Source organism: Camelina sativa, chromosome 18 (genome assembly GCF_000633955.1).
Source record: "Camelina sativa cultivar DH55 chromosome 18, Cs, whole genome shotgun sequence".
NCBI lineage: Eukaryota > Viridiplantae > Streptophyta > Magnoliopsida > Brassicales > Brassicaceae > Camelina > Camelina sativa.
In genome coordinates, this window is record NC_025702.1 from 17,587,690 (window position 1) to 17,603,547 (window position 15,858).

Sequence of the window (15,858 nt, forward strand, 5' to 3'; positions counted from 1 at the left end):
ATGTGTTCCCTAAATGAAAGGTTCTTTCATTACTCTGATGGACGTAAGATTGCAAATGCAATTCTGTTACAGTTACAGACAAGAAACCATGTGCATATGACAAATCTAAATCTGGATAGCAAGTAATTTGGAACTAAGAACATAATTTAGCTATCTACTGAACAGCAGTTCTGTATTGGTCTTTCATGAGTACATAAACTAATCCCTAGAGTCCACTAAACTCTAATTTCTTAACTTACTCTCTGTGGTGCTATTGAGTAATGTTTACTGATGTATAACTAGCTTTTTGGCAACTAAACGGATTCCAGCTCTCTGCTGATAATCGTATGGCTCCAGAGACAAGAAAGCGTCCAGAACGGTTCCACGATTCAACAAAGACTCAAGCTCCTCAGCCTTCGGGTTGCAAGAAATGAGTTTCTGAATAGCGGTAGCTCCAGAGAACTCTTTCTGGTGTATCTCAGCTGCATACCGGTCTACATCCCCATTAAACTCTGTGGGTACACTGCACAAACAAAGAAACAATCAGGAAACGCTAAGCAAACATGGTTTCTAAATGAAACCAGTAAAAGGAGATATAGGCGAACTTACTGTATCCTTGCGGTAGGACAGTTCAGAAATTCTTTCATTGGCATGACCGCTGGGTTCCACTCAGAACCACTGCCTGAATCAACAGATATTGTTTGTGCAGCACTGTCACATTCTTGCAGTACACTGCAGAGACTGGGATACAGATCAACTAAAAAGTTCAGCCTCCGTCTCCCAGCTTTGTCCATAAATTTCCCATTAATTCCAAACCGTACTTTCAGACGAGGACAATGGAGCTGAAGGGGTTTGTCCCCAAGGAAGAGCTGTAGCTTCATTGTTTGGCTCCCATCATATAATGGGATATGAGTAGCTCTGATACTTGAAATAGATATTTTATCTAGCTCAAAGAATCCTTCCTGGTCACTGGTACCCTCAGACTCAGAGGCAACAGCCTCAGACTGCTGATTTTTTTCTTCCATGGGAAAATCTGATTGAAGAACCTCTGGCGCTATTTCGTTTTTCAAAGTGCTCATATCAAACGGATCCGTTTGAGCTTCTGCGGATGAAACAAATGATAAAATAGGTATAGTTGTACTGTTTTCTCCTGTCTTCTGATCAGTGGGAGATTGAAGAGGAGATGTTTTGATATTCCTACGCCTTCTTGAACTTGTTTCTGGAGTAGTAGTAACCGAGTTCTCTATAAGTTCATCTGGAAGGCTTGATTCCTGTTGCAACATAGCATACATTTAAATCAAATATATTCCAAAAATCCATAAACAAAGCGATTGGGACACAACACAAGATATTCAATCTCGAGGAGATAAAAGAGAGCATACCAAGAACAAAACAGTAGCACAATACTTGAGAACCTCCAAATTCATCCTGACATCGTCCAGACTCCTACAAAGATTAAAGAAACTTGCAAAGCATTAGAACTCAGCCAGCCTATTGAAACACCGTAATACAAAAAGCTCGCATATATAACTTACCTATGCGTCTGGTTGCCAAGTCCAAAGTATTTAGCCAAAGTCGCCATCTGTCCAAACAATGCAGGGAAACAGAATACGCTTCAAAAAAACTGTCAAATTCGAATTCAAGAGCTAATCTCTATCAAGCAAATAAAAAAAATACACAGATCAAATCATGTCTATTCAAACAAAAAGATAAAGTCTCCAGAGAACATGTCTCTCTCTCTCTAGGATCATTGTTTACCTTCATATCACCAGCTCTCCTCCCAAACCTTTGAGTAAGCAAAGCTAACGAGTCAATGGTGCCTTTTGGCACAGGTGGATCTCGTCCAATCTCAGCAAATGCTTCTCTTATCCTTGGACAATCGAACTTCAATATATTGTGACCAGCCCATATCCTTCCTACAAGATAAACCAAAAAACCAAAACATCAACACACCTAAACAAAAAAAAAAACTCAAGAAAGTTCTCAACTTTGAGCTCAGATTGTGACAGTTTCATCTCCATTGGCACCTAGAAACACACAATTCTTCAAAAAGAACATAAATTTCGTCTCTAGTTCCAATTCAGCTATACCATACCATGGAGAATATCGAAGACAGTGTCAGCTATATCTGCAAAACTAGGAGCTGGCTCGACGTCTTCACGTTTGATACCGTTGCACTTAACCGAGCGAGGCGTGATGAAGTCGAGATTAGCAGGTCGAACCAGGATGGAGTAGTTTCGTAGCTCAACTAGCTTCTTTGGACAAACCAAGATCGATCCAAACTCCAGAATCGCGTACGGCTGACCAGGTCGGAACGGAATTGTCGTCTCGAGGTCGAAGAAAGCAATCTCTGAACGATCCTCAGCTGGAGTTAGACCAACCATTGTTAAAAGAGTCGGNACAAAGCGATTGGGACACAACACAAGATATTCAATCTCGAGGAGATAAAAGAGAGCATACCAAGAACAAAACAGTAGCACAATACTTGAGAACCTCCAAATTCATCCTGACATCGTCCAGACTCCTACAAAGATTAAAGAAACTTGCAAAGCATTAGAACTCAGCCAGCCTATTGAAACACCGTAATACAAAAAGCTCGCATATATAACTTACCTATGCGTCTGGTTGCCAAGTCCAAAGTATTTAGCCAAAGTCGCCATCTGTCCAAACAATGCAGGGAAACAGAATACGCTTCAAAAAAACTGTCAAATTCGAATTCAAGAGCTAATCTCTATCAAGCAAATAAAAAAAATACACAGATCAAATCATGTCTATTCAAACAAAAAGATAAAGTCTCCAGAGAACATGTCTCTCTCTCTCTAGGATCATTGTTTACCTTCATATCACCAGCTCTCCTCCCAAACCTTTGAGTAAGCAAAGCTAACGAGTCAATGGTGCCTTTTGGCACAGGTGGATCTCGTCCAATCTCAGCAAATGCTTCTCTTATCCTTGGACAATCGAACTTCAATATATTGTGACCAGCCCATATCCTTCCTACAAGATAAACCAAAAAACCAAAACATCAACACACCTAAACAAAAAAAAAAACTCAAGAAAGTTCTCAACTTTGAGCTCAGATTGTGACAGTTTCATCTCCATTGGCACCTAGAAACACACAATTCTTCAAAAAGAACATAAATTTCGTCTCTAGTTCCAATTCAGCTATACCATACCATGGAGAATATCGAAGACAGTGTCAGCTATATCTGCAAAACTAGGAGCTGGCTCGACGTCTTCACGTTTGATACCGTTGCACTTAACCGAGCGAGGCGTGATGAAGTCGAGATTAGCAGGTCGAACCAGGATGGAGTAGTTTCGTAGCTCAACTAGCTTCTTTGGACAAACCAAGATCGATCCAAACTCCAGAATCGCGTACGGCTGACCAGGTCGGAACGGAATTGTCGTCTCGAGGTCGAAGAAAGCAATCTCTGAACGATCCTCAGCTGGAGTTAGACCAACCATTGTTAAAAGAGTCGGATTGAATTGAGCGAAAAATGTAAAAAGTATTGAACTTTTTATCGAAATTGAGGTCGGCGAGAGATTTATACGGAGAAGATTACTTGGTAAGGTGGGTTTTGTTTTACTTCCTTTTGCCCAATTTGCTAGGAAAAGGCCAAAGCTTAACCTGTAAAGATTCGTTTTTTATGTTCTTCTTCAAGTCAAGGTTTTGTTTTTAGTTCATCGCCCCTTTGACTCATTGACCGTGTTAGATCAGATTAAACCAAAACTAACCGGAATAAACCGATGATAGTATTGTACCGCTCTTCTACGAAGAAGGTGTAGTTTTCTCAGAATCAGAGGACTTTGTACCATTCTCTTCTCCAGATGTTGAAGCTTTTGCTTCTTCAACATAGAACTTACATCTACAAGTTTCAATTTTTCACCATCAGATTGTTATCTCAGTCTCCTTCTCTGTCAAATTCAGCATCTTTGTTGGCTTCTTTGTCGTCTTCTTCTTCTTCTTCTTCGAGTCTAGCGGAAGCAATACTGAAATGCAGATCCACGGAAGAAGCGCTCAAGCTGTTCAAAGCGTCTACGAGACTCGAGATCTCGAAGAAAAAGGATCTTCGAAATATTTCGGAAGTGATTCACATTTTGACCGGAGCTCAGAAGTATATGCTCGCCAGGTGTTTGATAAAAAGCCTCATGGAAAGTCTCAGGCGCCACAGTGAGCCGACTGATATATCTTATAGAGTTTTCAATGCTCTCGAAGATATTCAGGGTGAGAATTTTAGTCTTGGGGTGTTTAGTCTATTGATTATGGAGCTTTTAGAGATGGGTTTGTTTGAAGAAGCTCTTTGGGTGAGTCGAGAGATGAGTTGTTCACCGGATTCGAAAGCTTTTCTTGCGATTTTGAATGGATTGGTTAGAAAGGAAAGGTTTGATTCAGTCTGGGCTGATTACCAACTTATGATCTCTCGTGGTTTGGTCCCTGATGTCCACATTTACTCTGTTTTGTTTCAATGCTGTTTCAAACAAGGTTTATCTTCCAAGAAAGAGAAACTCCTTGATGAGATGACTTCGTTAGGGATCAAGCCGAATGTTTATATCTATACCATATATATCCGTGATCTGTGTAGGGAAAATAAGATGGAGGAAGCAGAGAAAATGTTCAGATTGATGAAGAAACATGGCGTTGTTCCAAACTTGTTTACTTACAGTGCAATGATTGATGGTTACTGCAAGATCCATAACCTGAGACAAGCTTACACATTGTATAAGGAGATCAAGGTTGCTGAACTGTTGCCAAATGTTGTTGTTTTTGGCACATTGGTTGATGGTTTTTGCAAAGCGCGTGAATTGGTTGCTGCGAGGAGCCTTTTGGTGCATATGGTGAAGTTTGGAGTTGATCCTAATTTATATGTTTATAACTGTTTAATTCATGGACAGTGCAGATCAGGAGATATGTTGGAAGCAATGGGATTGCTTTCCGAGATGGAAAGTTTAAATCTTGTGCCAATGTATTCTCTTATACTATACTTATCAACGGGCTTTGTAGTGAAGATCGGCTAGCAGAAGCAAATCAGTTATTTCAGAGGATGAAGAATGAGAGAATTTTCCCAACCTCTGTGACTTACAATTCATTGATTCATGGGTTTTGTAAAGAATACAATATGGAGAAAGCTCTGGATTTGTGCTCAGAGATGACAGCAAGTGGCATAGAACCCAACATCCTAACCTTTTCTATTTTGATCGACGGTTACTGCAAAGTGAGAAACATAAAAGCTGCAATTGGCTTGTACTCGGAGATGACCATCAAAGGTATAATTCCTGATGTTGTGACCTACACAGCTTTGATTGATGCACACTTCAAGGAGGCCAAGATGAAAGAAGCACTAAAGCTGTACAGTGACATGCTAGAGGCTGGAATCCACCCTAATGATCACACGCTCGCTTGCTTAGTAGATGGATTCTGGAAAGAAGGGAGAATGTCTGATGCCATTGATTTTTATCTGGAAAACAATCAAGCTGTGACCGGTAAATCCCTTGTTCAGAGGAGCTCCTGGAATCATGTGGGTTTTACATGCTTGATCCAAGGGTTATGTCAGAACGGCTACATTCTTCGAGCTAGCAGGTGCTTCTCAGACATGAGATCTGGTGGGATAACCCCTGACATATGGAGTTACATTTCGATGTTGAAGGGTCATCTCCAAGAAAAACGTATTACCGATACAATGATGTTGCACTGTGATATGATCTAAACTGGGACATTGCCTAACCTTTTGGCGAATCAATTGCTAGCCAGGTTTTACGAAGAGAATGGATATCTAAGATCAGCTTGTTTCTTGACCAATCCAAGCCGTTTGGGAACTATCAGCTAATTAGCAGCAAGTCAATCTTACGAGCTTCATGATTTTTTGGTTCAATCTCAGGCTCTTGGTTGTATATAAGGATAAAGCTTTTGCACAAGATCGAGCAAAGTGATTGTCACTGAATTTCAGGGGGAGAGTCGCTAGAGAAATGAAAATGCTTTATTTTCCAAAGTCAAAAACACATATGTAACAGCATATTTGCAAAATATATAGAATCTGCATCAATTTACAAGACAATGGTACAGAGTAGTATACATTGAAAATATTGAGTTTGATTCTTATGGATTTTATGGTAATTGGAGACAATGACAACATCTGGGTGATCGTCTTTGACCTTAACTGTTCCTGAAATAAAAGTCATTGCAATTCAGGTCAAACCATAGAGAAACCCCGGAAACAAATTTTCTCACCAAGAAATGGAAGAAACAGCAAACAGACAAGGCACAAACTTGCGAATTTTAGTTTTCAAGACTCAAATTTTTGTACTGCGAGCAAAATAGTAAGATACAAACATGGACTATACGGATACGGGGAAATCATTAACCTAAGTTTAATAAAGTCTTTTTTTCGCTTGTTGTTTCTTCGCATTACACAGCTACAGCTTCTGGCCTCTTGCTTGCCTTAATTCCCTTTATAGCTACAGATTTTTCAAACAAACAAACAGAACCAATGTTAGAACATCTTCCTACTGGCTAAACTGAGAAAGTATACATCGGTTTCATCTCTATACCTTCTGCGTAGTCCTTAGCTCCAAATACAGCTGATCCAGCTACTAGAGCATTTGCTCCAGCCTCAATAACCTATCACAGCCCACAAAAGATTCATATTCTAGAGAACTCTAGGACACACAAATATCTACAGCAGGAAAATGTGAGTTAAAGATGAAACTGGGAAGAGTATTCGAGCTTCACCTTGTATGCATTCTTTGGAGTGACACCACCATCAACTTCAATCCATGGGTTTACTCCCTAAAACAACAAGATAATGTTTTGAGAAGAGAAGAGAAGAGAAGAGAAGAGTATTTCACTAGGAGAGAAGTTATCTGATTGATACCTTCTCTGCACACATTTTTCTCAAGTCCGAGATTTTCTTTACTTGGCTTTCGATAAAGCTCTGTCCACCAAACCCGGGGTTGACCGACATTATCAAGACCAGATCCACCACTGATTTCAGAAACAAATAATACTCCAATGAGAATAACCTTATCGTCTCTTGCCAAAGCAAGTGCTATTAGGATAGAAAAACTCACCATCCAAAACATATTCTATTGCACTCAATGGGGTTCCAGGGTTTAGGACAACTCCAGCTTTAGCCCCTAGGCTTTTGATCTAAACACCATTGTAGCATCACATGGTATGATTAGCGTAAGAATACTCCATCAAATTAAAAAGTTTATAGCAGAAGCATGAAAATATCAGTACTTGATTGACGGTACGATGCAAATGGATGGTTGATTGCTGTTCACAATGCACACTGACTATATCAGCACCTGCTTTGATGAAATCCGGAACTCTCTGCTCAGGTTCAACAATCATCTGGTTTCAAAGAATGTTTAATCAGAAATGTGACTTTGAACACCAAGAAACCATATAATGTACTAACAAATAAGAAAAGGAACAAGTGTTTACAAGATGAACATCCAACGGGAGATCTGTCACAGGACGCAAAGCATCAACCACGAGAGGTCCAATTGTAATGTTGGGAACAAAACGACCGTCCATCACATCAACATGAATCCAATCACAGCCTGCCAACTCCACTGCTTTTACCTGAAAGAAACCAGAGAAACAAAAAAGAGTGAAATGGAGATAGAGAGAAACAGGAAGTCATCGAAACAGCAAATCTAAAAGGAGGGCAACAATAAACCTGCTCGCCTAATTTGGCGAAGTTAGCCGAGAGAATTGAGGGAGAAACAATGATATCGCTTTTGGAAAACTTATCAACCCGAGCTGAAGCCTTGACAATTCCATGAGTTCTCCTTCTGCAAAAAGTTTTTACATACCAAAGTTAGTGTCAATTGAGGATAACAGTAAATGCAGAGTAGCTCTCTCGAGATCAAACAGGACATATCCACAAACACAAGAAAGACATAATGATACAAATCAAACAATCTTCAGTTACCACATAAATTCAGCAAATTTCAATTCAACGATACTAAACAAACCAATCTCTGACTCCGAGCAATCGTAGTAACAACAACAAAACTGTATTTAGTGTCACACCGATCAAAAATTCAAGATTTGGATTCCAATCATCAAAATCAAAGCCTCAAAGGAAAAGAAAAAAGGAATGAACTTTCGATTGTAGGGACTCTGAAAGAGCAGCAGAATATATACCTGGAGAAAGAAAAGGAAGTGGGTTGGTAAAGAAGGGACCTTTCAGGCCTAAGACCAAACCCATTGACCTGAGTTGATGAACAACACAAGGAAGCGGCTGAGCTCGACATATCCAAAAAATCAGAGATTTCAAGTTTCTTCTCTCACTTAGAATCCTGAAAAGAGTTGGGTGGGTTATAGGGTAATGAGAATGGATTCAAAACCCCAAAATCTTCTTGCTTTTGTCTCCTCTACAACCAAATTCTCTCCCTCTCAAACCCAACAAACAAACAAACAAACAAACAAACAAAAAAACGAAAACTTTATTTCCCAGGAAAAAAATATAAAAGAGAGAGAAAGAGAATATCTGAGAATCCGCCACGTGTGATTGAGGTCTCGTGGGTAACGTCTTCCTTACCCTCTTCGGATGATCCAATGCTGATGCAGCTTATCTCAAACGGTTGGCTCTGTATCCATGGGGGCATGACTTGTAATATTTGTGGGAATGGTCTTTTTTTGCCAAAAATATAATTATTCTAGATATTTCTTTTAAAATTATGTCAAAAAAGAAAATATATTTTTGTGCACAAAAAAAAAATATATATATATATATATATATACTTTTACTACAAACTAAACTTTTTTTAATAATAAAAACAGTGTTTTAGGTCATTACTAATAATTTGAATAAAATATATAACAGTGATAAACTAATAAGAATTCAAGAGTCAATTTGCAATGTATATGACTTTCAAACAATTGACCAAATAACATGTATGAAATTCAATTGTCCAAAATCATATATTTTTTGTCAACAGTATACACAAATCTGAAACTGAACCAGATTTAATAGTTTTGGTAGTTGTGCTGATATTACATTCTAGGACCATATTATATTTGATCCATGATCTTTGTTTGCTCTCTTTATATCTTCACATAGACGCATATTTCTCATGACGAGTCGACGACTAACGAGATTGATTTAAGAAAATAAGAAGAGTGGAAACGAAGCAAGAACACAAATGATCATAAAGATAAAATAATTTTTATTCAATACTTTATTTGAACTTCATTGCATTTTTTATTAAGGAACTAGAGAATATAAGATGAAAGAAGATGGCTCATGCTTGCTTGTAGTCATCGTCACTCACTTCTTGCTCTGTCCACTACCATGCAGATTACTAAAGTAATCTTGAGGGTTACTCTCAAATCCACCTCTTGGGATGTATGCACTTCCCTTTGTCCCTGGTGCTACCATGTTATCTTATTAGTTTAAAATTAAAGAATATTTTTTTAGTCAAAGAAAAAATATATTTAAACTCAGTAATCATTATTTTCTTAAAATGTGTAAAAGATTCTAAACATCAACTTTTATAACAGAGGGAGTACATTCTAGGACCATTTATTTGATCCAAGAAGGCCAATGATCTTTGTTTGCTCTCTTTATATATCTTCCCATAGAAGAATGTTTCATGACGACCACTACCGAGATTGATTTTAGGAAAATAAGAAGAGTGGAAACGAATCAATAACACAAATGATCATAAAGATAAAACTCATTTATTCAAAACTCATTTATTCAATACTTAATTGAAGTTTTGAACTTCATTGCATTTTTATTCAAGGAACTAGAGAATTAGATGAAAAGAAGATGGCTCATGATTGTACTCGAAGTCATCACTCACTTCTTGCTCTGTCCACTACCATGCAGATTACTAAAGTAACCTTGAGGGTTACTCTCAAATCCACCTCTTGAGATGTATGCACCTCCCTTTGTCCCTGGTGCGACCATGTTACCTCCTCCTCCACCGCTTTTACCTCCTCCACCGTTTCCACTACCGCCACCGCTCTTTCCTCCATCTCCACCGCTGCTGCTGCCTTTTCCACTCATTTCTTTCGAATGATATTTTGTTCAAGAATTTGGAGGTTTGAGAATGTGTTAAAAAAGTAGATTGAGAAATGGCTAATTTATAGAGAGAGAAAAGAGCCGACTCAAAACGTTGGTCAACAAGTGTCAAGTGATGCTTCCCAAGATCTCTGCATTACTTGAACTGATTCAAACTACCTCGTAAAAGTGACTAGTTTGCTGTACAATCTTTATATTTACAACGTGATTGATTTAACTACCATTTATTAAGGTGTTGAATACATCACACGGCTCTCCACATCCGTTACAATACTATTTTAGCCTTTTAAGTTAAGCCCATTAGCATTACGCCTAATTATGTTTGTGCAGTTGGTCCTAAATAATATCTCAGTGCTTCATTAATTTTAAGTCGGTTAACAAAAGCATCTTCCTTTTTTTGGTTAGCACTTATAATTTTGGGTTATATAGATGGTACATAAATCATAAATGTATCGTTCAATTGTTAAACAAAGTTTGTTTGTGACAAAAAGAAAAAAATTGGATTGGATTGGATTGGGTTTTAAAAGACAGTACACCCCAACTCACATTCTTTAAAATAGTAATGTAAGTGGCTTGGGCTCTTTTACAACCTGTAAAATCAAAAGGGTTAGTATCATCAATAAGTATCACCTTACGTAATTAGATTAGAAATTCCACCACACGCCGACAAAAGAGACATATATAGCAAAAACGTGCTTAAGATTATAAAACCTATTATGTATAAATAATATATCCATATAATCTTTATCAAAGTAAAGTTGTGCATCATGATATGATAACGAACCACTCGTGGACTGTGGAGGATGGTGGAACATATGATTCTGATATAAAAGTGTATTGCGAATAAAATAAAACAAATGTAGAGTTCCTGATGATGATCTATATATGCACAAGACACATAGGATGTATATATGGGGTCGAGAGCAATCACGATGATAACTGGTCTCGTAACTGGTAAGTTGAATTGTTTTTGTGCCTCTTAATAAGATCATAGGGGTATTTTACAATTCTTTTTTTTTTTCTTTACAAAACATGATTGAGGGATGAGTGGGTCTAAAGGCCAATTATGTAAAGTGAGTAAGACTCCTCCGAACTATTTGTCCAATTTTTTTAAAGAAAATACTCTAACTAGTCTTATCAGTCTTTTTCTTTATTTGGAATTAGTGAGTGCATTATGATATGAAATTATGTTTTTGTAAAGATGTTAAGGTCAGAAAATTTTAATATTGAGATGAATAAATAAAAATTATATCACACAAGAAGTGAAATTTATAATTCAAATTCATTGTATAGTCAAAACAATATGCACATAATACTTTATATTATAAAATATTCATTAAAAATATTATCCTCCTTTTTTTACTAATTAGTTGTCGTTTTATGTTTTTAATACATTTTAGATTAAATTTTAAAATTTTACTTTTTAGTTTATTAATTGATGATTGCAAATAAATAAATAAAATACATTAATCAAGAGTACTAAAACATAACAATTAAATATTTTTAATATACGCTAAAAAAAATTAAGACAATTAATTTGAAACAAGATAGAGTAATAAAAATTACATTGTTACTGTATCAAGATTCGACTTTGTTTTCAGACAAAATATGTCGGATCATAAATTATATTAGAGCTCTCTAACTCACCTCGTGATCTTAATTTGGCTTTCATGTATAAATTGTTTATTGACCACACAAATTCACTTCTCTTGCAATGTCTTTTTCGTTTACGCAATTAAAAAAAAAATTATCATTATTTTTAACATTTCTTATTCATTCTACAATAGTTATATTCATCGGAAAGAGGGATGTGTTGTGGTCGGTTCAAATCCAACGAAAGGTACCAGTACCACTATTTTCATGCCATGAAAAGTTAGAGTCAATTAATAAATGAATTAATCATAAAGAAGAGCATTAAAGCCAAAAAGGAGCATAATGATGACTACAAGCCGCACTGATGATTATAATGGACACTACTAATACAAAATTATTTAAGATAAATAAAACAAGCTTTATTATTATAACGATATTATAGTATCAAACATCGTGGCCCATGCGCGCAAATCGATTCTCAGTTGATTCGCGAGGTTACATGAATGGTTCTCAATGTAAGAGAAACCCTAAACTCAAACATCTTTTTTTTTTTTGTCTTGCGGATATCCCTTATTTAGCAACGTATTAATAACTTGGGATTATTAACCATGAGACGACCTTGGACCAACCCAAATACTAGATACATACACAACACCTCCATGGAGCGAGTTATAGTAAGCCTCGGATCGATATAGAACCATTGATATACGTCTTCAGATAGTTTGAAACCTTTTTGCTTGGATAGGAAGAGTCATATGAAATGCTTTTCGAGGGAATCTGAGTCGGTGTCATACATAAAATTGGCATGGTCAAGAAGATAATTTGACCACCCCTCGAAGTTTCCTACCATGTTGTCTTGATCGTCAACGCTAGTTGATGAGACTTCTTGGGAAACATCGGACATAAGGATATCATGGTTGTACTCGACATTCATATTGTTCTCCTCATCGTGGTTACCAACCCCAAGTTTTTCGAGAAAATGTGAGAAATCATAATCCTGGCCCATGTCCAGATCAGAAGTAGCATTGATCTCATGCTCAGGGTACAATGATGATTGGGAGAAGGGATCAAATTCAGCGAGATTTGTCAGGGATGCATTAGAACTATCCTCTTCACTGCGGATCTGTTCAGAGAAGCCATTGAAAAAGCTTGCATGTGATATTGTAGTAGCACTTAAGCTACCTTCCACGGAAGCCGACAAAATATCCTTAATGGAAGTGGCCTTAGCTGCAACTTTGTTCAATAGCCTTGATGTAGAACTCGATTTCTTGAAATTTTTCTTGCAACTCAAGGAACCGCCGCCTTGAATTGGTGTTCCATCATTGCTGCTTAACTCAGTCACCTCGGAAACCATGTTGCAACCGGATAGAGGTGGAGACAGAGAAGGCATTGAGCTCGACCGTGAGTATTGGTTGTCGGGACTAGAGGCATTTAGGGTATTCAAATTCTCATGAACCGTTGGGTTGGAATTAGAAGCTAGTGGCTTGTGAGTCACGGGATCAATACCCTGCTCAACCAAACGTTTTTTGAGATGGGTGTTCCAATAGTTCTTGATCTCGTTGTCCGTTCTTCTAGGTAAATGTCTCGCTATGACCGACCACCTAGAGGAAAGAAGATGAATAGATAGACCGAAGACAGAATTAAGATGATGATCATGTCTTCAATTTAAACTAAATATTATACAAATTTATTTCATGCATTTCACTATACATTCCATCGGATCGATACACGCGCACACATTTTTTTTTTGTTATATATATAAACATAGAAACATACTTGTTGCCTCGAGAAGCATGAAGCATGATGATAATCTGCTCTTCTTCTGAACTAAACTCGCCTCGTTTGATCTCAGGTTTAAGGTAATTGGTCCATCGCAGTCTACAGCTCTTTCCACACCGTTTCAAGCCTAATCAAACACCATCTTCATCATTATTTGTTTTTTAAATTAAAAAAAAAACTATTTAATCATGTATAGATGTGTGTGCATGTACAAACCAGCTTTTTGGGGAATGTCGCGCCAGCCTCCTTCTCCGTGGTCGTGGATGTAGGATATGAGTTTCTTATCCTCCTCGGTGGTCCACGCCCCTTTCTTGAGCCCTTCTCCGACACAACATGGCTTTCTTGACATTTTTTTCCGATATATATATGACCAATAATGGGTAAATTTCATATAATCTCTCACAAACACTCAATATTTAAAAATAGAGAAATATATAAATATTTTGAAAATTAAAATTTCAGAGGATATTGTTCAACTAGATAAGAAAGAAATAGATCTGTTAATGAGAACTCTGATGCATCGGAATATTAAACAGATCGAGAAACGTTGTTGGATCCTACCCACACAGCTGCTACGTGTTTTCATTTTTTTTACGTACAATCTTCTTTTTTTTTTTTTTAATAGCAAAACACTAATTAGAGCTATCAAGAAGCTTGTGAAGATGAACCAAGAGGCATGACTAAACGACTTGTGTGATAGTGGTGAGCTTACGATCGCGAGCTCCTCTATATATAACGTACATACATACTAAATTATTTTTCAGATATTTTGGTAATTAATAAATTATTTAATTATATAAATAGATAAGTTTATCAAAGCTAAAGTAGTAAATCTTTTTAATAAGATCAATGTTTGAAAAGCGACGTTGTATATTAGATATTAATTTGATTTTATTTTGAAGTTTTTAAATTAGCTAGAGGGGAATGCACTTATACGAGATGACATATTATAAAATTTTCTGCACGTAAATGTACTATATTCTTGCATATTCAATTTCCCTAGGACAAAACAGTTTAAGTTAATTATAAAATTATATTTACTTTAATTATTATTGTAGAACTGAGTCATAGTTCCAATATGGAGGGTCGGAGGGGGAAGAACTAAATGGACTTTTGCAAATATACATTATATATATATATATATATATATATATATTACTTTTAAGGATCCGATTGTATTATGTGCAAATATTTGGGTATTGATTAAATATGTGCCATGTGTGGTTTATAAAACATAAATAACTATCAAATATATAAGTTTTTATAAAGGCAAATGCAGCAAAAAGAAGAAGATGTTATGTATTCTAGGACGTACTAGTCAAGCGAGAAAGTGATGTACATTAATGATTTTTTAAGGAGCAATTCCTTAACATTATTGTTGATCAGTTAGAGTTGACGGGTGAATGTAACATCACGTGTTTTTTCCCCCCAGCGTTGGGTCCTATTTGTTCGCCACTTTTGGTTGTTCTTCTTCTTCTATTATTGTTCGTCTCTTACGAGTTACAACCTCTCTCACATATTCTCATTTCCATTGTCTATAGTTTTCTTTTTCTTTTTCTTGTAACAAAAGTAATTTTCTATTTATTCGATAATTAAATCTTTAATGACTGAAATGGAAACTAACCACAACCTCCTCAATGTGTAAAAAGACTACATGAAGAAGGATCTAAGAGTGTCATATTGAAACAATATGCGTTATCATTTACCAGTTTTGGATTGTTAGTCACTGATGCCTTTTTCTTTTCTATTTGGTAAATTTTAGTCATTGATTCTTTTGGACCAACTTATCTTCCTAAGATCCGCTTGGTCTTGTCAATTATACATGTCGACCATGGTCCCATAAGAAGAGGCTTCACTTAAACGTAGTTCCTTACTTCCTTCCTTTGACCAAAACCATAGCAATCTCTAAATGTCAACCAAATTTGAGTACTTTCGTTTACCTCGAAAACGATAACTCATCTCCAATCCTTAATTTTATTCGAATATTTTAGATTGCTTCAGTTCTTATAACAACTTGCTTTATAATTTTGATTAGGTGCAAACCCTTTTTTTATTTAGTGACTCTAAAAACTTGCTTCATAATTTTTTATACTCTGAAAATGTTGCTTTTGGGGTTCATTTGTCTGTTATCTCTACTCAAAACCACAGTCAAGTGTCTCTAGCATTCTTCGAAAATTTGTTTATGCTTTCCTGCTGTCACTGTTATCTGTTACGGTTATATATATATATATACCTTTTGTTATATTAATCCGAACAGCACACGAAATTGTTTTTTCTGGTCAAACAACACACACGAAGTTGATCTTCTTTTTGTTTTTTTTTAATTTTAGTTGATCATCTTTATGTTTTACCTTTTGGATCATGATTAAACACTTTTTTTTTTGGTTAAAGATGATTAAACACTTCTTCACGCCTAATATTTAGTTTCGTTCATGTGCATATAATTAGACTTGAAATAAAAAGCCACTACTGA

At 36.5% G+C, this 15,858-nt stretch overlaps 4 protein-coding genes and 1 pseudogene across 6 annotated transcripts; 1 reads left to right on the forward strand and 4 right to left on the reverse strand.

The window, feature by feature from the left end:
• Positions 6 to 3,578, reverse strand: LOC104762250 (protein NEN2). Of its 2 annotated transcripts, XM_010485503.2 has the most exons (7): positions 3,439 to 3,576; positions 2,075 to 2,360; positions 1,738 to 1,895; positions 1,515 to 1,561; positions 1,362 to 1,425; positions 589 to 1,250; positions 6 to 502 (listed from the first exon to the last, which is right to left on the reverse strand). In XM_010485503.2, exons 1-7 carry the CDS (start codon positions 3,439 to 3,441, stop codon positions 265 to 267), a joined length of 1,458 nt encoding a protein of 485 aa, XP_010483805.1. In that variant the 5' UTR covers positions 3,442 to 3,576; the 3' UTR covers positions 6 to 264. The 2 variants fall into 2 exon arrangements, with proteins under 2 accessions (XP_010483805.1, XP_010483806.1); XM_010485504.2 differs by lacking the exons at positions 1,362 to 1,425; positions 1,515 to 1,561; positions 1,738 to 1,895; positions 2,075 to 2,360 and adding exons at positions 2,440 to 2,503; positions 2,593 to 2,639; positions 2,816 to 2,973 and having other exon boundaries at positions 3,153 to 3,578.
• Positions 3,743 to 6,055, forward strand: LOC104762253 (annotated as a pseudogene).
• LOC104762252 (ribulose-phosphate 3-epimerase, chloroplastic-like) lies at positions 5,980 to 8,429 on the reverse strand. 2 transcript variants are annotated; one of them, XM_019240339.1, is made up of 10 exons: positions 8,129 to 8,429; positions 7,659 to 7,773; positions 7,421 to 7,561; positions 7,214 to 7,327; positions 7,042 to 7,120; positions 6,846 to 6,955; positions 6,704 to 6,760; positions 6,523 to 6,592; positions 6,337 to 6,429; positions 5,980 to 6,131 (listed from the first exon to the last, which is right to left on the reverse strand). In XM_019240339.1, exons 1-9 carry the CDS (start codon positions 8,236 to 8,238, stop codon positions 6,380 to 6,382), a joined length of 846 nt encoding a protein of 281 aa, XP_019095884.1. In that variant the 5' UTR covers positions 8,239 to 8,429; the 3' UTR covers positions 5,980 to 6,131; positions 6,337 to 6,379. The 2 variants fall into 2 exon arrangements, with proteins under 2 accessions (XP_019095884.1, XP_010483808.1); XM_010485506.2 differs by having other exon boundaries at positions 5,980 to 6,137; positions 8,129 to 8,428.
• Positions 9,684 to 10,176, reverse strand: LOC109130590 (glycine-rich RNA-binding protein GRP1A-like). Its single transcript, XM_019240293.1, has one exon. The coding sequence runs from the start codon at positions 9,996 to 9,998 to the stop codon at positions 9,789 to 9,791; it is 210 nt and encodes a 69-aa protein (XP_019095838.1). The 5' UTR covers positions 9,999 to 10,176; the 3' UTR covers positions 9,684 to 9,788.
• LOC104762254 (transcription factor MYB28) lies at positions 12,011 to 14,073 on the reverse strand. The gene is made up of 3 exons (XM_010485507.2): positions 13,602 to 14,073; positions 13,383 to 13,512; positions 12,011 to 13,207 (listed from the first exon to the last, which is right to left on the reverse strand). Exons 1-3 carry the CDS (start codon positions 13,774 to 13,776, stop codon positions 12,358 to 12,360), a joined length of 1,155 nt encoding a protein of 384 aa, XP_010483809.1. The 5' UTR covers positions 13,777 to 14,073; the 3' UTR covers positions 12,011 to 12,357.